The sequence below is a fragment of the Nerophis lumbriciformis genome, linkage group LG04, assembly GCF_033978685.3.
Source record: "Nerophis lumbriciformis linkage group LG04, RoL_Nlum_v2.1, whole genome shotgun sequence".
NCBI lineage: Eukaryota > Metazoa > Chordata > Actinopteri > Syngnathiformes > Syngnathidae > Nerophis > Nerophis lumbriciformis.
Genome location: NC_084551.2, coordinates 31,292,592 through 31,316,725, shown reverse-complemented (window position 1 = coordinate 31,316,725; position 24,134 = coordinate 31,292,592). Strand labels below are relative to the sequence as shown.

The 24,134-nt window shown below is 40.5% G+C and overlaps 1 protein-coding gene across 2 annotated transcripts; it reads left to right on the top strand.

The window, feature by feature from the left end:
• Positions 1-664: 664 nt before the first annotated feature.
• spaca6 (sperm acrosome associated 6) lies at positions 665-22,934 on the top strand. Of its 2 annotated transcripts, XM_061945347.1 has the most exons (9): positions 665-971; positions 11,541-11,627; positions 15,044-15,115; positions 15,333-15,356; positions 15,440-15,517; positions 19,536-19,639; positions 20,704-20,860; positions 22,160-22,334; positions 22,466-22,934. In XM_061945347.1, the coding sequence occupies exons 1-9, from the start codon at positions 755-757 to the stop codon at positions 22,542-22,544; spliced, it is 993 nt and encodes a 330-aa protein (XP_061801331.1). In that variant the 5' UTR covers positions 665-754; the 3' UTR covers positions 22,545-22,934. The 2 variants fall into 2 exon arrangements, with proteins under 2 accessions (XP_061801331.1, XP_061801339.1); XM_061945355.1 differs by lacking the exon at positions 15,044-15,115.
• The last annotated feature ends 1,200 nt before the right edge of the window (positions 22,935-24,134 follow it).

Below are 24,134 nucleotides of genomic sequence, written 5' to 3'. Positions count from 1 at the left end.
TAAATAAATGCAGCGTTTTAAAAGCATACACAATCCGTGTAAATATATTAGTCTGTGGTTAAAATGACTTGAATGACTCGAAACTCAAAATGCAGGACTTGGGACTTGACTTGAGACTTTCCAGTCTTGACTACTTTGGACTTGACTCGGGACTTGCCTGTCTTGACTCGGGACTTGAGGGCAAAGACTTGAGACTTACTTGTGACTTGCAAAACAATGACTTGGTCCCAGGGGCGCCGAAAAGGGGGGGTAAAGGAGACGGATTCTACGGGCCCATGATGGAGGGGGCCCAGAGAGGCCCCTAATGATGATGAAATTATAATACAGAAAAAATAATGACACTGTGTTGGGGGCCCTGTAAAGATTCTTTTCATGGGGCCCAAAATCCCTAACGGCGCCCCTGCTTGGTCCCACCTCTGGTGTATACATATGTAGTATAAGTAATACACTCAGAGGGACAAGCGGTAGGAAATGGATGGTTGAGTCATTATTAGTGTAAGCTTTTTTTCTTTACATTGTGCCTTTTTTGCTCTATTTTCTAAATTGTTGCGGTTTTTGGCGTAAACCAAACTTGTCACGCACACAAAATAAACAAATCTCATTTTTCCCAACCCTGCAAAATGAATACGAACGCGTCACGTAATGACGTCACTGCAACGTTTCTTGTGCCTCGCGCGTTCGTCAGTCATCAGTGAACGGACGACGTGTTGAAATACAACATATTGTTTGTTTGTTCGATTAGACTCAAAACAAAATGTATTCTCCGTTAGCTTTGTGGCTGTTGTGTGTTGGTGTTGTTTTCAGAGAGTCTCTGGGCTGCATTACGTGTTTGGTGGATGTAAACCAAAGAACTCGCCTGTGTTGGGGCTACACGATCAGCGAAAACAAAGTCCAGAGTATGGACGCGTGCTTCAATACACTCAAACGTCTTTTCGACGACAACACCCAAGTCCTCCAGGCTGGCAGAGTAGGTATGAACGAACGCTTTTTCTTCATACACAAACCTCCAATATAAGTGAAGTTAAGAAGAGCAATATCCAAAAAATCTATATACTCAACAGTTTTGATTGACATATATATATATATATATATATATACTACGAACCTATTTCACACCACTAAAGAACTAAGATACTGTATTTACCTGGATATACCTGTTTATAATTTAACATACAAAAATTAGCTTTGTTTCAATATTAGTTATATGTCACAAATTGTTCATTACTCCCAAAAGGGTTACCGGTATATCTATACCGCTTGTCTTTATTTTTGTCATGGGTTAGCTGTAGCCTATCCTAGCTGACTTCGGGCAAGAGTAGACTACACTCTAGACCAGGGGTCTCCAACATTTTCCACTCAAAGACCCCCAAACTGATTATATATATATATATATATATATATATATATATATATATATATATATATATATATATATATATATAATGTATATATATCATAATCATACTTGCCAACCTTGAGACCTCCGAATTTGGGAGCTTGCTAGCGTCCCGGAAGAGTTAGTACTGCAAAAGGGTTCTGGGTATTTGTTCTGTTGTGTTTATGTTGTGTTACGGTGCGGATGTTCTCCCGAAATGTGTTTGTCGTTCTTGTTTGGTGTGGGTTCACAGTGTGGCGCATATTTGTAACAGTGTTAAAGTTGTTTATACGGCCACCCTCAGTGTGACCTGTATGGCTGTTGACCAAGTTTGCCTTGCATTCACGTGTGTGTGAAAAGCCGTAGATATTATGTGACTGGGCCGGCACGCAAAGGCAGTGCCTTTAAGGCACGCCCCCAATATTGTTGTCTGGGTGGAAATCGGGAGAATGGTTGCCCCGGGAGATTTTCGGGAGGGGCACTGAAATTCGGGAGTATCCCGGGTAAATCGGGAGGGTTGGCAAGTATGATATATCCATCCATCCATCCATCCATTTTCTACCACTTATTCCCTTTGGGGTCGCGGGGGGCGATGGAGCCTATCTCAGCTACCATCGGGCGGAAGGCAGGGTACACCCTGGACAAGTCGCCACCTCATCGCAGGGCCAACACAGATAGACAGACAACATTCACACTCACATCCACACACTAGGGCCAATTTAGTGTTGCCAATCAACTTATCCCCAGGTGCATGTCTTTGGAGGTGGGAGGAAGCCGGAGTACCCGGAGGGAACCCACGCAGTCACGGGGAGAACATGCAAACTCCACACAGAAAGATCCCGAGCCCGGGATTGAACCCAAGACTACTCAGGACCTTCGTATTGTGAGGCAGATGCACTAACCCCTCTTCCACCGTGAAGCCCAAGTATGATATATATATATATATATATATATATATATATATATATATATATATATATATGGTAGAAAATGGATAGATGGGGAAGGGGGGGGGTTTGAGGTGAGCGGGGTTGAGGTGGGGGGTAGCGGGGGGTGTATATTGTAGCGTCCCGGAAGAGTGAGTGCTGCAAGGGGTTCTGGGTATTTGTTCTGTTGTGTTTATGTTGTGTTACGGTGCGGATGTTCTCCCGAAATGTGTTTGTCATTCTTGTTTGGTGTGGGTTCACAGTGTGGCGCATATTTGTAACAGTGTTAAAGTTGTTTATACGGCCACCCTCAGTGTGACCTGTATGGCTATTGACCAAGTTTGCGTTGCATTCACGTGTGTGTGAAAAGCCGTAGATATTATGTGACTGGGCCGGCACGCAAAGGCAGTGCCTTTAAGGCACGCCCCCAATATTGTTGTCTGGGTGGAAATCGGGAAAATGGTTGCCCCGGGAGATTTTCGGGAGGGGCACTGAAATTCGAGAGTATCCCGGGTAAATCGGGAGGGTTGGCAAGTATGGTAGAAAATGGATGGATGGATTCATATATCTATATGTATGTATATATTTAATGTATATTTATTATAGTAATTATATATTCATAATTTATAATTATTTATTTTGACGTGTTTGTAAACATGTTAAAGGTGTTTTAAAACAAATGCAAGCATGTTTACCATATAGATTTGGTTATTTCATGAAGACAAGAATGTAAGTTGGTGTATTACCTGATTCCGATGACTTGCATTGATTGGTATCAGACAGGATTTACAGTAATGCTGATAACTTCCACCATTCAAATTTACATTGTGGAGGAGAAAAAAGTCCTCCTTTCTGTTCAATACCACATGGACGTAGTTAGTTTTAGCATCTTGTTTGTCCAGCTTCAATATTCGCTTTTATACACTTTACAATAAATATATGGATTTCCAACTCCATAGCATGCTAGCTTGTGTACACTAGCTTTCTGACACTCTTATTTTTGTTAGCGCAGGCAGGATGGAGCAGCACTTTTGTTGTGAAGACAGGAACTGTGCGGTCGGTCTTTAGGCTTTTGCGCGAGACTATTTTAGAAATAAAAAGTGTTTCTCGCCTTACTGTCGGTTGTTGTTTTTCTTCACACTGAGCTCGCAGCAGCCAGCATCATCTCACAAGATCCTTGGGTGCCGTAAATGCAGAGGTGGGTAGAGTAGCCAGAAATTGTACTCAAGTAAGAGTACTGTTACTTTAGAGATTTATTACTCAAGTAAAAGTAATGAGTAGTCACCCAAATATTTACTTGAGTAAAAGTAAAAAGTATGTTGTGAAAAAACTACTCAAGTACTGAGTAACTGATGAGTAACATACACACACATATCATATATATATATATATATATATATATATATATATATATATATATATATATATATACATACATTGATATATACAGTATATCATTTATATTTATTTATTTTGCCGTTTTTGTTTACATGTTAAAGGTGTTTTAATGAATATACATGCATGTTTAACACATATAGATTCCTTTCTTTCATGTTGACAAGAATATAAGTTGGTGTATTACCTGATTCTGATGACTTGCATTGATTGTAATCAGACAGCAGTGCTTAACGTCCACGTTTTCAAATGCAGGAGAAAAAAAGTTCCTCCTTTCTGTCTAATACCACATGAAAGTGGTTGGTTTTTGGTATCTTATTTGTCCAGCTTCCATATTTGTTTTCACACACTTTACAAGAAATACATTGGCGGCAAATTCCGTAGCTTGCTAGCTTGTTTGCGCTGGCTTTCGGAGACTCTTATTTTGAAAGCGCAGGCGCGATGGAGCGGCACTTTTATTGTGAAGACAGGAACTGTGCAGTCAGTCTTTAGGCTTGTGACGGGATGTACGTTTGAAATAAAAAAGTGTCTTTTTTCCTTCACACTTTTGATTGATTGATTGAAACTTGTATTAGTAGATTGCACAGTACAGTACATATTACTTGCCGAGTCGCTCTCCGCCCATCTGGACAAAGATTGTGAATGACTGAAAAGAAGGCTCACAGCCTTCAGTTAGTTCGACTGTTAAATAAACGTACTGAGGTGCTAAGAGCGATGCAGAGTATGAGACGTCTTTGTCCTTGTTTGCAGCGAGATACGAACAAACACAAGGCTCAAGAATTCTTATTGGCAAACATGTCTGTCACTGAAATACCGGTGGCAGTGGAGAAAGACAAACAAAAACCTCAGCCTCTCGCGGTTAGGTTACTATATCACACTAACTAAATGTTGATTCAATGTCGATTAATCGTGCATTCCTTCGCTAAGAACCCCTACTTATATATATATATATATATATATATATATATATATATATATATATATATATATATATATATATCTCCTCTCTGAGCTGCCACCTTAACGTGGTAGAGGAGTTTGCGTGTCCCAATGATCCTAGGAGCTATGTTGTCCGGGGGCTTCCATGCCCCCTGGTAGGGTCTCCCAAGACAAACAGGTCCTAGGTGAGGGATCAGACAAAGAGCAGCTCGAAGACTTCTATGGAAATGCAAGAACCGAGACTCAGATTTCCCTCGCCCGGACGCGGGTCACCGGGGCCCCCCTCCGGAGCCAGGCCCGGAGTTGGGGCACGATGGCGAGCGCCTGGTGGCCGGGCCTGTCCCCATGGGGCCCGGCCGGGCACAGCCCGAAGAGGCAACGTGGGTCCCCCCTCCAATGGGCTCACCACCCATAGCAGGGGCCATAGAGGTCGGGTGCAATGTGAGCTGGGCGGTAGCCGAAGGCAGGGCACTTGGCGGTCCGATCCTCGGCTACAGAAGCTAGCTCTTGGGACGTGGAACGTCACCTCGCTGGGGGGGAAGGAGCCTGAGCTAGTGCGCGAGGTAGAGAAGTTCCGGTTGGATATAGTCGGACTCACCTCGACGCACAGCAAGGGCTCTGGAACCAGTTCTCTCGAGAGGGGCTGGACTCTCTTCCACTCTGGCGTTGCCAGCAGTGAGAGGCGACGGGCTGGGGTGGCAATTCTTGTTGCCCCCCGGCTCAGAGCCTGCATGTTGGAGTTCAACCCGGTGGACGAGAGGGTAGCTTCCCTCCGCCTTCGGGTGGGGGGACGGGTCCTGACTGTTGTTTGCGCTTACGCGCCAAACAGCAGCTCAGAGTACCCACCCTTTTTGGATTCACTCGAGGGAGTACTTGAGAGTGCTCCCCCGGGTGATTCCCTCGTTCTACTGGGGGACTTCAACGCTCATATTGGCAACGACAGTGAAACCTGGAGAGGCGTGATTGGGAAGAATGGCCGCCCGGATCTGAACCCAAGTGGTGTTTTGTTATTGGACTTTTGTGCCCGTCACGGATTGTCCATAACGAACACCATGTTCAAGCATAAGGGTGTCCATATGTGCACTTGGCACCAGGACACCCTAGGCCGCAGTTCTATGATCGACTTTGTAGTTGTGTCATCGGATTTGCGGCCTCATGTTTTGGACACTCGGGTGAAGAGAGGGGCGGAGCTTTCTACCGATCACCACCTGGTGGTGAGTTGGCTGCGATGGTGGGGGAGGATGCCGGACAGACCTGGCAGGCCCAAACGCATTGTGAGGGTTTGCTGGGAACGTCTGGCAGAGTCTCCTGTCAGAGAGAGTTTCAATTCCCACCTCCGGAAGAACTTTGAACATGTCACGAGGGAGGTGCTGGACATTGAGTCCGAGTGGACCATGTTCCGCACCTCTATTGTCGAGGCGGCTGATTGGAGCTGTGGCCGCAAGGTAGTTGGTGCCTGTCGTGGCGGTAATCCTAGAACCCGTTGGTGGACACCGGCGGTGAGGGATGCCGTCAAGCTGAAGAAGGAGTCCTATCGGGTTCTTTTGGCTCATGGGACTCCTGAGGCAGCGGACAGGTACCGACAGGCCAAGCGGTGTGCGGCTTCAGCGGTCGCGGAGGCAAAAACTCGGACATGGGAGGAGTTCGGGGAAGCCATGGAAAACGACTTCCGGACGGCTTCGAAGCGATTCTGGACCACCATCCACCGCCTCAGGAAGGGGAAGCAGTGCACTACCAACACCGTGTATGGTGCGGATGGTGTTCTGCTGACCTCGACTGCGGAAGTTGTGGATCGGCGGAGGGAATACTTCGAAGACCTCCTCAATCCCACCAACACGTCTTCCTATGAGGAAGCAGTGCCTGAGGAATCTGTGGTGGGCTCTCCTATTTCTGGGGCTGAGGTTGCTGAGGTAGTTAAAAAGCTCCTCGGTGGCAAGGCCCCGGGGGTGGATGAGATCCGCCCGGAGTTCCTTAAGGCTCTGGATGCTGTAGGGCTGTCTTGGTTGACAAGACTCTGCAGCATCGCGTGGACATCGGGGGCAGTACCTCTGGATTGGCAGACCGGGGTGGTGGTTCCTCTCTTTAAAAAGGGGAACCGGAGGGTGTGTTCCAACTATCGTGGGATCACACTCCTCAGCCTTCCCGGTAAGGTCTATTCAGGTGTACTGGAGAGGAGGCTACGCCGGATAGTCGAACCTCGGATTCAGGAGGAACAGTGTGGTTTTCGTCCTGGTCGTGGAACTGTGGACCAGCTCTATACTCTCGGCAGGGTCCTTGAGGGTGCATGGGAGTTTGCCCAACCAGTCTACATGTGCTTTGTGGACTTGGAGAAGGCATTCGACCGTGTCCCTCGGGAAGTCCTGTGGGGAGTGCTCAGAGAGTATGGGGTTTCGGACTGTCTGATTGTGGCGGTCCGCTCCCTGTATGATCAGTGTCAGAGCTTGGTTCGCATTGCCGGCAGTAAGTCGGACACGTTTCCGGTGAGGGTTGGACTCCGCCAAGGCTGCCCTTTGTCACCGATTCTGTTCATAACTTTTATGGACAGAATTTCTAGGCGCAGTCAAGGCGTTGAGGGGATCCGGTTTGGTGGCTGCAGGATTAGGTCTCTGCTTTTTGCAGATGATTTGGTCCTGATGGCTTCATCTGGCCAGGATCTTCAGCTCTCACTGGATCGGTTCGCAGCTGAGTGTGAAGCGACTGGGATGAGAATCAGCACCTTCAAGTCCGAGTCCATGGTTCTCGCCCGGAAAAGGGTGGAGTGCCATCTCCGGGTTGGGGAGGAGATCTTGCCCCAAGTGGAGGAGTTCAAGTACCTCGGAGTCTTGTTCACGAGTGAGGGAAGAGTGGATCGTGAGATCGACAGGCGGATCGGTGCGGCGTCTTCAGTAATGCGGACGCTGTATCGATCCGTTGTGGTGAAGAAGGAGCTGAGCCGGAAGGCAAAGCTCTCAATTTACCGGTCGATCTACGTTCCCATCCTCACCTATGGTCATGAGCTTTGGGTTATGACCGAAAGGACAAGATCACGGGTACAAGCGGCCGAAATGAGTTTCCTCCGCCGGGTGGCGGGGCTCTCCCTTAGAGATAGGGTGAGAAGCTCTGTCATCCGGGGGGAGCTCAAAGTAAAGCCGCTGCTCCTCCGCATCGAGAGGAGCCAGATGAGGTGGTTCGGTCATCTGGTCAGGATGCCACCTGAGCGCCTCCCTAAGGAGGTGTTTAGGGCATGTCCGACCGGTAGGAGGCCACGGGGAAGACCCAGGACACGTTGGGAAGACTATGTCTCCCGGCTGGCCTGGGAACGCCTCGGGATCCCCCGGGAGGAGCTGGACGAAGTGGCTGGGGAGAGGGAAGTCTGGGCTTCCCTGCTTAGGCTGCTGCCCCCGCGACCCGACCTCGGATAAGCGGAAGAAGATGGATGGATGGATATATATATATATATATATATATATATATATATATATATATATATATATATATATATATATACCTTGTGTGCAATTCTGTTTTAAACTGGTTCTAAAGATACCATGTTATTGTGCAATAATAAAATATTCAAATAATATAGAATAGCGCCGACAAGCTAACTGACAATTGGCACACTAATCGCCAGCTGGCAACTTATAGCGCACTAATAACTAGCTGCCTAAATGCTAACATGAATAAAATAATACATTTCTCTATTCATGTTTTTATTTTAAAACTGTAATATACAGTGAGTAGGATGTTACTGCTGATTCTAAACAACACTATACTGCGTCTTAAATCAATGTTCATGTGTATTTAAAGATATTTAAATTTAGAAAAAAATGCAGGAGGAATTTTAGAAATGTTTAAAAAGTAAGTCTAATTAACCAAACATTTCACGACCCCCCATGCAGTACCTCCACAGACCCCTGTTGACGACCCCTGCACTCGACTGGTCACCAGCCTAAAGCACACATAAACAAACAACATTTCACACAAATTGACAATTTAGAGCAGGGGGTGTCCAAACTTTTTGCACCAATGGCAGCATACTAAAAAGTGAAAGAATGCGGGGGTCATTTTTGTAGTTTTTAATTTTATTTAAAAAAAGAAAATTAAGCTAAAAACAGACATTATGTATATTTAAAGGCAGCACTTTGTCAGATTTGTGTTATAGGTGACAATACATCTGTGAATGTGGAGTGAACGAATGATGCTTCTCGCTTCTCTGTGAGCGCTTTGAGTATCTAACAGAAAAGCGCTATACAAATCTAAACCATTATTATGATTATTATTTATACCAAAATGTTATTTGAATTTTTCATAACATGACATTTTTTTGCTCTTTTTTTCTTACATTTTCACTGTTGTTTTTTTGTTTGGTTTTATTTTGACAATGTGCTGCAAGCCAACCAAACTCAAGCTGTGGGCTTTAAATGCCCGCCTCTCCCTATAAGGAAGTAGTCTCTGCCAAGAAGCTAAATAATCCAGTCTCGTCTTAGTCTTATGTTACACCCTACCAAGTGTTTATACAAGGGCTGCACGATTAATTGACATCGAATTGACAACAAGGTTTTAATTAGTGTGATAACTGCAAGAGGCGTAGGTTTTTTTTTTACTCTGCCCTCACCGACATTTGCTAGACAGACTTGTTCACCAAAAATAATTGTTGAGCTTCGTGTTTCTTAGTTCCTCACTTCAAATGGAGAAAGAGGTGTCACTCTGTGCGGTTTTTAACAGTAGAATTAACTGAACGCAGTTAGCCCTCTTTTCCGTCAGACACAATCTTTTGTCGGGCAGCACGGTAGAACAGGGGTTCGTGCTGGTGCCTCACAATAAGAAGGTCCTGGGTTCGTGAGGTTTGCATGTTCTCCCCGTGACTGCGTGGGTTCCCTCCGGGTACTCCCCGCGCGACTGCAGCTGGGATAGGCTCCAGCACCCCCGCGACCCATAGAGGGGCAAACAGTATAAAATAGATGGATGGACAATCTTCGTCTCGGTGGGCAGAGAGCCAGACCGCCAGCTTTACACACACAGGAAGCATGTACAGAGAGACTCGCGACTGCATTGTGAAAAGTTCCGCAAAGCAATATAAATTAGAAGGAAAAAATAAGATTACAAAGCCAAATGATGTCAAGATGTTAAGATGTCAATATCTATTTAAGTTAAATTTTTGCCTACAGAAATGAGAGTCAATTTTATTTTATTTTTTCTTTATTTAGGACAACAAAGTTATTCACCTTCCAATTACAGTACAATGGTAAGCAATTCTACAGTAACGAGAAATACAAGTTTATATCCTTTTAAATCGTTACTTGCATTATTATTATGTATTATGATCACATTACATTACAAACACTGTATAGTTTTTATCGATTATTTGTTCAGTTAAAGAGCATGATGTAGACAAAAGCTCTGACTCTGCCTGCATAAAGCCAAATTTTTGTTAAAGTAATTTATTGCACATCTCTCGTTATTTTCGCAGTTTTATGTATTCATATGTATAAAATATAAAAATCGCAATTAGGTTTTTTCATAAGTGATTGTTTCCTTGTCAAGTGTTTGTGACTATGTTTAGTCTGCAAACAGAAGGGACTTCACAAGCAACAAAGGTATCGAAATATGGTACCATTTGATTTTGAGTGAATTTTGAGGGAATTTGGTCAGTGCCTATGAAACACAGAGTTCAGGACTCATCCCTACTTGTAACTGCTCAGATTTAATAAAAAGCTTCGAAACTATACCTTGTGTCATGCGCATCCGCACGCACTCAGGATTGAACATTACAGTCATGGCCAAATGTTTCGATCTAAATGTAGTATTTCAATAGCTTTCTTGCCTTAGTATTTAAAAATAAAAATGTTTTACAATCTGTCTGTTAAAATGTATGTGTCTGTAATACCTCAATTTATGAGCTTACTTGGTTCCGTGACGCCACTCTTGACTCCAAACACTTATATTTTATATCAACATCTCCCATTGAAATGAATTGAAATCAACTGGGGCTTGGCCTCTTCAAAACACCACAATATAAACATGTAACATGCCTTTTAAAAAGAAACAAACATTAAGATAATATATTGTATAAAAAATATACAATAGAATATACTACAAACAATAAGTAATATAATAATAATGTACAACATTTACCTTGGTGAGTGGATTTTACGGTATCTTTCCTCGTCGTCAGCAGCTTTTCCATATTTTAATGGATAAATGTTCACCATTTAGATATTGTTTTAACATACTTGGCTGGCGTTAGACTCGTTCTGCTTGAATATGGTCCAAACTAGCAGTGATACGTTCGAATTGCTTCGCCAACTTGGCAACACGCTCGGTCATGTTTTTGAGAATTTATTTAATTCATTAAATAATGGTAATTCATGGGTTATACTTGTATAGCGCTTTTCTACCTTCAGGGTACTCAAAGCGCTTTGACACTATTTCCACATTTACACACTGATGGCGGGAGCTGCCATGCAGGGCCCTAACCACGACTCATCAAAAGCAAGGGTGAAGTGTCTTGCTCAAGGACACAACGGACATGAGTAGGATGACAGGAGCCGGGGTTCGAACCAGGAACCCTCAGGTTGCTGGCATGGCTGTTCTACCAACCAAGCAGCACCGTCCCTATCATTCACTTCTTATTCTTAACACTGTCCGAAGTTCACACTCACTTTATACCTTTCAAAGTTGGAAAAACGAAGTTATGTTGATCTCTAGCTATTCACTAATGCGAGCAAGTAAGAACAGATGTTTTGTGCGGATCTTATGGTTTCCGCTGTGACATTGGCTACGCCAACTAATCAGGATACTTAGTAAGAACCTTTAATCTCACAGAAAAATTAATATGTTTTGTGTGTGTGTGTGTGCGTGTGTGTGTGTGTGTGTGTGTGTGTGTGTGTGTGTGTGTGTGCGTGTGTGTGTGTGTGAAATGACAGGTAAAGCCTATGGAAAAAAACTGGCCGACATCATGAAAGCAGAGATCCAGCTCCTAGTGGATGAGTTTGACAAAAAACAAAATCCTGGTAATATGCCACCTAACATACACATAACTCCTAACTGACAGTTTATTGTTGTTCTGTGATGACATTTTAATGTTTATCCTAGATGATATTCCAATGTAATTTTTTTTATGATATTTGAAAATTGTTTCTTAAAGGCATTTTGACTCAGAAAGGACATTTATAGTTTAATCTACTTCTTTAAAAAAAAGTTAATATTTGATGTTGTAATTATCTCTCATCAGTGATATTTTATCGCTATTTTTCCTCCTAAATTATATTTTCATGTCACTGCTATTTTATACAATGTATTTTAACAGTACTCCTAATTGACATTACAACTACTCCTAAATTACAGTTTACAGCGCTTCACTTTTCAACATTTTGTTATGCCTTATTCCAAAATGGAATAAATTCATATTTGTTCACCAAATTCTATAGACAATACCCTATAGTGACAATGTACAGTGATTTTTGTAATTTTTTTTACAAATGTATTAAAAATAAAAAATCACATGTACAAAAATATTCACAGCCTTTCCTCAATACTTTGTTGATGCACCTTTGGCGGAAATTACAGCCTTAAGTCTTTTTGAATACGATGCCACAAGCTTGGCACACCTATCTTTAGGAAGTTTCGCCCATTCCTCTTTGCAGCACCTCTCAGGCTCCATCAGGTTGGATGGGAAGTGTTGGTTTCCATCCAGGATGTCTCTGTACATTGCTGCATTCATCTTTTCCTCTATCCTAACTAGTCTGTCAGTTCCTGCTGCTGAAAAACATCTCCATAGCATGATGCTGCCACCACCATGCTTCACTGTAGGGATGGTATTGGCCTGGTGCCTGGTTGCCTCCAAACAGGACATCTGGCTTTCACGCCAAAGAGTTCAATATTTGTCTCATCAGACCAGAGATTTTGTTTCTCGTGCTCTGAGAGTCTTTCAGGTGCATGTTGGCAAATGTTTTACTAAGAAATGGCTTCCGTTTGGCCACTCTATCATACAGGCCTGAATGGTGGATTGCTGCAGAGACGGCTGTCCTTCTTGAAGGTTCTCCTTTCTCCACAGAGTAATGCGGTTACTCTGACAAAGTGACCATCAGGTTCTTGGTCACTAAGATGAATGCAGGCCAATACCATTCCTACACTGAAGCATGGTGGTGGCAGCATCATGCCATGGAGATGTTTTTCAGCTGCAGGAACTGGCAGACTAGTTAAGATAGAGGAAAAGATGAATGCCGCAATGTTCAGAGACATCTTGGATGAAAACAAATGATTTCCATCTAACCTGATAGAGCTTGAGAGGTGCTGCAAAGAGGAATGGGCGCAACTGCCCAAAGATAGGTGTGCCAAGCTTGTGGCATCATATTCAAAAAGACTTGAGGCTGTAAATACTGCCAAAGGTGAATCAACAAAGTATTGAGCAAAAGCTGTGAATAGTTATGGAAATGTGATTTTTGTATTTTTGTATTGTTAATAATCTAGCAAAAATAAAAAATAAATCACATTCTCATTATGGGATATTGTGTGTAGAATTGAGAAGACAAAGATGGATGTATTCCATTTTGGAATAAGGTTGTATCATAAAAAACGTATTAAAAAAATGAAGCGCTGTGAATACTTACCAGATGCACTGTAAATGATACCTGTATATGAACATTACTCTTATATAAGGTTGTCCAAAGTATCGATACTTCAATACCAAGTTGATACCAACACACAAAAAAGTGCATTAATACCTGCATTTTTCAGTATCGCCAGTGCCAAATACTGTATAACACTTTGACTCGGCGAGCCACGTCATATATCAGTGTGTGAGCACTGAGTCAGCGCCAAAGAAGAACGCATGCTGTCTTAAAAAAACTAGTCTGTGTTTCCATATATTTACTTATTTGTGTAACTCTGTCACCAATGAGGATTTGGCGCTTTTTGTTCGCCCTCACTCATAAACACATTATAATGGTAGTGTGGCAGTACAGAATAACTAGCTGTGGCGTAACTCCGCTTCACAACACAACTCATATGTGTCTAGTTGGTCAGAGAATAGGATGCAGCAGAAATGATCTATGATGCACTTTAGCCACTTTGTCACTGTATTTAGTGTGTAGAGAGATACATATTAAAAGTGAAAGAGAGGTATATCTTGCATCATGTATTTTTTTGGTAATCAAATTCAAGTGGTCACGAAAGTATTCACTGCGTGTGTGAGAGCGGAGATCCGCCACCACAAGCCCAGGGAGGGTGCAATAACAGATTGCAGAAAACGTTAAGAAGCTTGCAATATAATTTTTTATAATTTCCTTGAGGGGGGGTGCATTTGCTGAACACAGCTTTTTTATGGGCCTGTGGCTCATTTTAGAAATAAAATAAACAAAAAACCCCAGCAAAAATTGAAAAATTGAGCTAAAAAGTAAAACATACTGGTAATGAGAAAAGACTGAAATGTTGACTCTTAACAAAACACAAAATATTTGTCTCAAAAATGTTTCACCATTTTTGCTACCTTATTTCATTACAAATTACATGATGATGTCACACTACTACTACTAAAATAATTATAACAGTATTGTTTGTTTTATATACCTGAAGATGCTACACCACTGCTGTTCTTTTTATCATGTAAAATAGTTGACTAATATTATTTCGGACCATATTTATAAACACAGTATTGTTTTTGCTATACTGGGAGGCTTGAGGACACTTTTGTTCTCCAATAAAAGCTGTTACTGCAATTCAAAATCTCTGCATAAAGATGTTGAAGCACAGTCATATTAAATACTTGACAATTTGAAACAGTTTTCAATGAAGTAGTAAATTTAAAAGTACATGAGTTCAGTTTCTTTTCTTTTCTTTTTATCACGATCCTGAAAAAGTCAGGAATCGTAGAAATTCTTAGTTATTGGTATTGACTACAGAAATTCTGGTATTGTGACAACTCCACTCTTTAATAAGCCTTTTTAATATTACCCCTGAATTATATTTTAACCTTACTCTTAAATATTATTTAGATATTAGTGCAAAATAATATTTTAACTTTAGTCATAGATAACATTTGAACATTATTGCTAAATGATATTTGAGCAGTACTCTTACATAAAACACTTAAACATTTCTCCTAAATAACATTCATCTTAAATAACATTCTAACACACCTCTTGAATGATATTTGAACATTACTTTTGACTGACATTATTACATTGCCTGTTTATAATCAATCTTGCTCATGAATGATGTTCAACCATTACCTTTAAACACCCTTTGAGTGTTGCAGCTAAATGCTATTTTAGACATCTGAATTATGCCAGCTCACAAAATGAGATGTGAAAATTTCGCAGTATGAGAAATGTTGAGATGAGTGTGTGTGTGTGTGTGTGTGTGTGTGTGTGTGTGTGTGTGTGTGTGTGTGTGTGTGTGTACGTGTACGTTCCTCCTGGCTCAACAGACACACTGTATGAGACTAGGTTGCAGACAGCAGCAGGCAATTTCATCGCTAAAGCCCACAAACTGCCTCGAGGTGAGACGTGGTCTCCTCCCCTTCCCTTCATCTTTTCATCCATAGTGAAGCCCACATTGAGTCATTATAGCTCCCTCTGATCTCTGTGCTCTCACTGTATTAAGCTAGTTATGTTATCACAGCTTTCCATACGCTGTAGAGAAGACAAGAAGCCGTCAGGTTGAGCAACTTGTGAATACTTACTGTGCTAATCCCGATGAACTGTCCTTTGTTTCAGACACTGGATGCGTCCCCCCGTGCGGTTAGTGGCTCCTATCCTCTTAAAACCTTCACTTTGCAGAATGCCTCATGATTGATCATGTAACACTGCAATGCTTCCGCTAGGTTTTCAGGTTGAAGGTGCCATTTATAGCTGTATTAGCTGCAAGTACGATTCCTGCGCATTCCCACTTGACTGTCCAGGTGAGCTGTTCTAACATTGCAATGTTTAACTTCTGAGGCGGGGGGGTTGTCACAATCCAAGCTTGACACATTCTTACATAAGTCTGATTTCACTCTCACAAGCACCCATTGATCCAAACATTATCCGCTTTTGATCCTTGAAATGCTCTTAGCACAAAATCAGGATTTGGAGCAAGAGACTGAGGCAAGGTTTTATTTCCACACATATCTTTTGCACATAGCCTCCTCGGTTCCACTTTAAGTCCTCGGCTTCTTTATTCTAGGTGACAAGTTGACTCCCACACACTATGGCATCGTCTGAAGCCCGTACAGCACAGCTTCTGTTACTTTGACTCCACTCCTCAGAGACTCGCCTTTAGTCAAATCATTAAGAGGGGCTCAGTCTGCAAAGGTTGCCTGCTGCAGCGTGTATGTATATGGGCCATTTCTCAGAATCTGTGTCATTTGCTTGCTGTAATTCTCTTTTTTCAACTCCTAAATCTTCTAAGTCACATATTGAACTATTCCAAATGTGCAATAGCCCATCTCAGGCAACTGTATTTCATTTTTGACTAGGTACCAAAGGCGAAGATGACTCATTTGAGTAACAGGAGGAAAAGTAACAGGAATGAGTTCTAGCATAGAATTATATTTGAGCAATACTCTTAAATAAACATTTCTCCTAAATAACATTAATCTTAAATAACATTCTAACATAGCTCTTGAATGATATTTGAACATTATTCTTGAGTACCATTTTAACATTACCTCTTGATAACATTTTAAACTTGCTCATGAATTATGTTCAATCATTACTTTTAAACACCATTTGAGCATAACTCTTTTAGATGTCATAATAGCATGCTGACACTATGCATATGCCAGTTATTCTACATTTTTTAAAATGTACTGTATATGTATACAAAACCCAAAACCAGTGAAGTTGGTACGTTGTATAAATCGTAAATAAATACAAAATATAATGATTTGCAAATCATTTTAAACTTATATTCAATTGAATACACTGCAAAGACAAGATAACGTTCGAACTGGTAAACGTTGTTTTTTTTTTTTTTGCAAATATTTGCTCATTTGGAATTTGATGCCTGCAACATCTCTAAAAAAAAGCTTGCACAAGTGGCAAAAAAAGCTGAGAAAGTTGAGGAGTGCTCATCAAAAACTTATTTGGAACATCCCACGGGTGAACAGGCTAATTGGTAACAGGTGGGTGCCATGATTGGGTATAAAGCAGCTTCCATGAAATGCTCAGTCATTCACAAACAAGGACGGAGCGAGGGTCACCACTTTGTGAACAAATGCGTAAGCAAATTGTCCAACAGTTTAAGAACAACATTTCTCAACAAGCTATTGCAAGGAATTTAGGGATTTCACCATCTACGGTCCGTAATATCATCAAAAGGTTCAGAGAATCTGGAGAAATCACAGCACTTAAGCAGCAAGACCGACATTGAATGCCCGTGACCTTTGATCCCTCAGGCGATACTCCATCAAAAACCAGTGTGTAAAGGTTATCACCACATGGGCTCAGGAACACTTCAGAAAACCGCTGTCAGTAACTTCAGTTCGTCACTACATCTGTAAGTGCAAGTTAAAACTCTACAATGCAATACCAAAGCCATTTATCAACATTACACTTACAAACGCTTCGCTGGGCCCGAGCTCATCCAAGATGGACTGATTCAAAGTGGAAAAGTGTTCTGTGGTCTGACAAGTCCACATTTCAAATTGTTTTTGGAAACTGTGGACGTCGTGTCCTCCGGACCAAAGAGGAAAAGAAACATCCGGACTGTTCTAGGCGCAAAGGTCAAAAGCCAGCATCTGTGATGGTATGGGGGTGTATTAGTGCCCAAGACATGGGTAATTTACACATCTGTGAAGGCACCATTGATGCTGAAAGGTACATACAGGTTTTGGAGCAACATACGTTGCCATGTAAGCAAGGTCTTTTTCATGGACTCAATCTGCACGTGTTACAACAGCGTGGCTTCGTAATAAAAGAGTGCGGGTACTAGACTGGCCTGCCTGTACTCCAGACCTGTCTCCCATTGAAAATGTGTGGCGCATTTTCAAGTGTAAAATACCACAACGGAGACCCTGGACTGTTAAACAACTTAAGCTGTACATCAAGCAAGAATGGGAAATAACTCCACCTGAAAAGCTTCAAAAATTGGTCGCCTCTGTTCCCAAACGTTTACTGAGTGTTGTTAAAAGGAAAGGTCATGTAACACAGTGGTAAAAATACCTCTGTGCCAACTTTTTTTGCAATGTGTTGCTGCCATTAAATTATAAGTTAATGATTATTTGCAAAAGAAAATTAAGTTTCTCAGTTCGAACATTTTGCAATGTATTCAGTTGAATATAGGTTGAAAAGGATTTGCAAATCATTGTATTATGTTTTTATTTACGATGTACACAACGTGTCAACTTCACTGGTTTGGGGTTTTGTGTGTGTGTATATATATATATATATATATATATATATATATATATATATATATATATATATACATACTGTATATATATATATATATATATATATATATATATATATATATATATATATATATATATATATATATACTGTATATATAAAGTTAATACTTTTATACATTTTTAAATGTAGAATAACTTGGAAAATTATTATGCACTATGACTATGTTACACTTATTTTTATTTATAAAGAATAAATCATTAAAAGTTAGTTGCGATAAGGAGCAACATAAATGTGTGAAAAAAATAACATTTGTGAAGTCTTATTTTATCGGAAGCAGGGACATGCAACAAATGCTACTTTTCCAGTGTTTAAATTCATCATCATTGGATTAATACTTTTTAAGTCAGATTAGTCTGCAGCACACTAAGTAGTGAAGACATTTATTTTACAGTTAATTTTATCATCCATCTCTAAATATTTATTCTGGTGCTGCAAATTCAACCGATTTGGTGGAATGGGCTACATCAAGGGTCTTCAACATTTTCCAGGCTGAGGACACCCAAACTGAAGTAAAGATTGAGGGGGCACTCCCTACTTTTCGAAAATTGTGTTTTAAACTTGATTAGCCGAATATGTTATTGACCTTGTTGTTGTGCAATATTCACGATAGGCAATATTCTCCCGTATGCGCGGAAGCGTTTTTACATGTTCTTGCAGGCACGCACAATCCTCTTCGGCCCCATTTACGCTGCACACCAAATCTGATTTTTTTTTTGTCTCAAGTGACACAGATCGGATTATATTTTGCCAGTCTAAACGCTCCAAAGTGCTTCAGATCTGATCTTTTCGCATCAGATTCAGGCCACACCAGGAGGTAGTCCAAATCCGATTGAAATCTGGTCTTTTTAAATGTGACTTCAGTCTAAACGCAATGCGACCCGTATGTGACTTTTTTCCGTCAGCTTTGGGTGAGCTATAGGCAGCCTGCCAGCAGAAGTAGGATATTTTATCACAACATCCGGTTTTGTCTATTTTTGAGGGCCGAATTTTCGGTGCATCACTGGTCAATAGTTCGCAAATAATAAGCTATATGTAATACATAAATATATATTTTGATCCCAAAGAAATAGCGATTGTTGAAGGAGCGTAATTTCTTACTGTCTCTTCTGGATGCGCCGTTTTGTGGGCGGTCTTATTTACGTGCCAAAGCCCTCCTTGACTAGGAATGCCCACATTTAGGGCTTGCTTCACTCAAAGCGTGCATCTTGAAGACAGACTTAAATCGAGGGGTAAAATGTTAATTTTAACTTCCATGTCACGCTGCTGCATGGGAGACATATAGAAATAAAGTAACTATAATGTTACTCTAATAATGACCTCTTTATCTGTTCACTAAAGTGTGTTGAATCAATGTTAATTGTATCTAAAAAAAAAAAAATTGCAGGGGGAATATAAAAAAAAAGTAAAAAATAAATTAAATTCAGTGCCATAACACATCTGCAGTTCCCCTTTTGGGTCTATACAAAATATACTGTACACTGCAATATGTGTTAAGGAGTCGATTTTCTTATGTTATCATTTCAGCTGAGAATATGACGGTTACAGAGAACAACAAGACTCAAATGCTATGCAAAGTGTCATTTCCGTTACCAAGCAGCATTGGGATAGTATGGAGGTTTGCAGAGCAGGTAAGTGACTTCTACTGTATAGAACACTTTTACTAGTTTACTTACTAGTCATATTAGGCTGCCTGTGACGATCTGTCACTTCATTTCGGTTTGTTTCCATGTTTTTGTATTTACTTCCTGTCAGTGCTCTTATTTTGTTATATTTCCTGTTGGTTCCGCTGAGCACTGTTTTCTCCTCACCTGCCGGTGATTGGCAGCCGGTCCACACCTGCTGCCAATCAGCAGATGCCTATTTATGTTTTCACTCGAGCACTCCTCAGTGCTCGACGATAGACTATGTTTGGAACTGTTGTATGCAAGACTGCTACATTTCTCTGTTGTTTTATTATTAAAATCATCTTACCTGCTCATCCTCATCCTGGTTCTTGCATCTTGGGGTCACACAAACGGCAGCCATGCGAGTTCCTCACACTGCCAGTTTGTTTTTTTTGCGTAAAATTTTACAGCATATGGAAAAACAATATGACTATTTTTTTACGGTAAAATTCTGGCAACTGAGCTGACAGTTTTGGCTGTAAAAAAGTTTAGTACTGTTTTTCCCTTTACAGTAATACACCGTTTAAACTACCATAGACACACCTGCCGTATAGCTATTGAAAATAAAATAAATGGTGAGCCCCTTAAGGCGATAGACAATTCAAGAGCATCCGCAAATATAAACATATTTCTCTACAAAACTTTGTGTGTGTTGGCCTTTCATTTCATTTATTTGTTTTTTCAAAATCGCTAACGTGTACATTAATACTACATCTGTAAATGTGCCAGTTTTAGCTGCAAAGCTGTAATGACATTCTGCAACCTCTGCTATCCTATTAAAATTGGCATATGCCAGACAAGGTCAAGATTATGTTCCTGTGGTGACTTTAGAAAAAGCCCCAAAGAGCAAATTCAACAAGACAGAGTCAGTAGGAACGGGAAATCAGACGCAAAAACTGAGATCCAGTGGATCTGTTGGGGCATTGCCTCACTTACCCCTAATGCAAAATTGTCTTTGACAAATACCTGCAGGGCTTTTTCCTCACCATTGAAGAGTCAAAGCTATAGTAATGTTTGTTCTTTGGCAGGTGAAAACTCAGGAGGTGGATCAGTTTAGAGAAATGACAATGGGGGAGGACAATCTTTATTCCATCCCATCCACCAGGAAGTATCATCAGGGCACTTACCAGTGTGAGATATACTCCGAGAAAACATCTATTGTCAGACTTTACTTCTATCTCACAGGTACTTCATTCTTAACATGCTGGTAAAACTTTAAAAAAAGTTATTAAAGGTGGGAATCTTTGGCCACCTCACGATTCGATCCGATTCAGATTATTGGGGTGACCATTCAGTTTAGAATCGATTCTCAATTGAAACCAATTCTTGCAATATATTTGCTATTATATTTATATTCAAACCTTTTCAAAACAGCTTACAGGCTACAAAACCTTTTGGTTGCTGACGTATGACCTATTACTGAGCGACTAATCATGGAGATGCTCAAATTGTTTAGTTTTTTATTTATTCTTGGAAAAAAACGACACATTTTTAAATGAATAAATACATAGAAAAATTATGAATACATTTAAAATCTAATTGAATAAGAATTGTGATTCGGTTTTGAATATATTTTTGTGCACCCCTACTAGTTATGTTGAAGTGACTACTCTTTTCAAAGTAAAATACAGTATATGTAAGTATAAAATATAAGGAACTATGTAATCTAAAACCGGACAAAAATGTTAAACTTGCCTCCCATTCTGTATTTTTTCATGTTTTTTCATCGGTTTTGTTAAGAAAGAATATCAGTGACACGAAGCCAAACTGCATACTATTATAATAGTAAATAATAATAGCCATCAACAAGCCTCTAGCATAATTCTGGTTAGATAATTGACCGCTGTTATTGACACACTTGGTAGAGTTTGTTTAAATTGGTTGTGGTGACATATACTGTACATACCCAAGTAATTAACGTATAATTATTTAAACCAGTCGTCTTGGAATTTAAGGATTTTAAATTATTAATTTTTCTGTCTTTCATATTTTGAGTTCCTTGGACGTTCCCATTGCTCTGAGTTTTAGTGCCTCCAGTGTGGGCTCTCAAACAAATAATTTCTCTGCCACCAAAGTCAGCCATGCTTACTTACAAGAAGTCAATAGATATTTGTTTTGTCAACTTTGAGCACCGCTTCCTACCACTGACCACAACTGTGTGTGCCGTCACTGGTTGACAGGTTGTATGGATGTTTATGCCATATGCAGGATGTCAAAGTGTTGTGTTTGATGGAGCGTAAAAAAGACAAGTCCATACGGACGTTAATGCAGAACAAATGCAGGCCAAAGTAACAGAACTGTAACAGAGTTTAGTAGCAAGCGATGGAAACAGGTGTGTCGAAAAACATTTTTATTATGGCGCTATCTTGGGCAAATGTGTGAATCTCACCATATTTATAGAGCACTATCTCATTTTCCCAGTACCGTAGTTCGTTTTGCATGCTACTTGTATGCTCTTCATGTGGCTGTTTTTTCTTCTCCAAGTGACCCCCCATGTCGTAGTCGTAGTCGGCCATTCCAGGCTGCAGGAGATATTTGAGCTGTCTCTGCTCCCGGGAGGGAAGTTACACACTGGTGCTCCTCTCCCCTCTCAGCAACACCTCGTGCTCATCGCCATCTGCTTTACATCTTTGCTGCTCCTCCTAATCCTATCCTTAGGGTAAGACCAGGCTATTATTTGTGACTGTGTGTACACTGTACATGCACAATTAATTCCACCTGCATGGCTTTGTTTTCCTGCCACACATGTTAGTGGCTGCCATCACCTAATCTTTTTCTTTGCACTTGCAGGACTCTGTTTTTGTTATCACAAGCAGAGAAAACGACTGTCCCTGAACGCATCAGCGGAATTGAAGATTTAGGATCCTGAGAGATATTGGGTACTCTTAACAGCCCTTTCAGACGATGAACAAAGGCTGCAGTTCATTCTTTTTACCACCAGAGGGCGACAGAGACAACGGAGTAGCGATATTTGATCATAGCAAGGTTTATAATAATAATTATGATGACATTAATGATAGCAAGAGCAATAATCAGACATCTCAACGGGAAAGTCTGTGTACACGCCCCGATTACATTCCTTATAAATTAATTACATTTGATTAATTTCCAGTCTAGTGAAAATGACTTATTTTTCATTTTAGAATAGTTTATATTTGTAGTTTTATTTGACCAATTCTGTAATGTATTTTTTATGTTCAGGGACATGGATTTTAAAATGTACTTCTGACACAAGAATACATTTTTAGAAACTGGCAAATCTATTTCTAATGTGAAAGTTTGTGTCATTCAAACATTTTAGCTACTGCCCGATACACAATTGATTCAGAGTAAGAAATTAATATTTGCATAATTTTTTATGACGCAATTTAGTATAAATTATTCGTATTGTGTACTGTCAATGTTACTTGTAGTATCTCTTTTGACCACAGGGAGGCAGCAACATGCGCGAAACTGCCAGTGAGAGGCTGTGGTCCTGAGTATATTGGACACTAGATGTTTAGATTTTATATCTGTGAACATATCTATCATTAAGTTAAAGCTTTTGTGATAAGTGTCCACCCTAAACACTCAGTGTGCCTTTGAGGTCAGGTCAAAAAGTAATTCAGTTACATATACATTCCAAAGCTGTCATTGAAACATGTATAATTGTTATTTAATTACGGTGACGCATAACAAACAAACACTTGAATTTAAATTGACTGGCTATTGACTAAGTTTTGTTATTGTTCCCTATTTATTCACAGTGACATAACTTTTAAGGTGTGATCAAACCTCCATTTCTGAAAATGTATTTTAATCATTCATTTTCAATCAATGAAATCTGGAGTCAATTGACATGGCCACATTCTGAGTTTCATTTCTGGAGACAAGTATTAAGTTGCTTTAGTAGAATGTTTACAGTCATTATCTAACAAACAGAGTTTAGTCCATTACACCTCACATTACATCTTGTTATTTCTGTCAGCACTCACATCATTAATAGGCACCAGTGAACATGTTCTATTAGCAGTCATGCTTGACTGTGCTATAACATGCCGACACCATGTTTGATACATGCTGTGGTCATTTGTGAAATCATACGCTGTTCCTTTCCTTTTCCATACTTTAACAGTCTAATGATGGTTTCATCTGTCCGAAGACTCTGATCCCAGAAAATGGGGAGCTTTTGGTGCTTTCTGGCAAAGTGGAATCTGGCTCTCCTGTTCTTAAACACTACTAGTGGTTTGCACCTTATTCATTTTGTAGTTTGAGTTAACGACCTTGCCCTGCAGTATTACCTGTTTGCTTTAACTAGGAAATCTTGAATCACACTAACATGCAATCTAATTTTTAATTAACACTTGTTTTTAATTATATTCAACAAACTCCCTCCTAAACAATGCCATTTTAGTCAAGCACCTACTGTTGTGGTCAAAAGTTATGTAAAGAACATAATGTCATGGCTGTCTTGAGTTTC

Bases quoted from the DNA above. Each gene is read 5' to 3' on its own strand.
- spaca6 (XM_061945347.1), top strand. From the start codon at position 755: ATGTATTCTCCGTTAGCTTTGTGGCTGTTGTGTGTTGGTGTTGTTTTC. The intron at 11,628-15,043 runs GTAATATGCCAC...CTGGCTCAACAG, and splicing joins TGACAAAAAACAAAATCCTG to ACACACTGTATGAGACTAGG. The intron at 15,357-15,439 runs GTTAGTGGCTCC...TGCTTCCGCTAG, and splicing joins TGGATGCGTCCCCCCGTGCG to GTTTTCAGGTTGAAGGTGCC.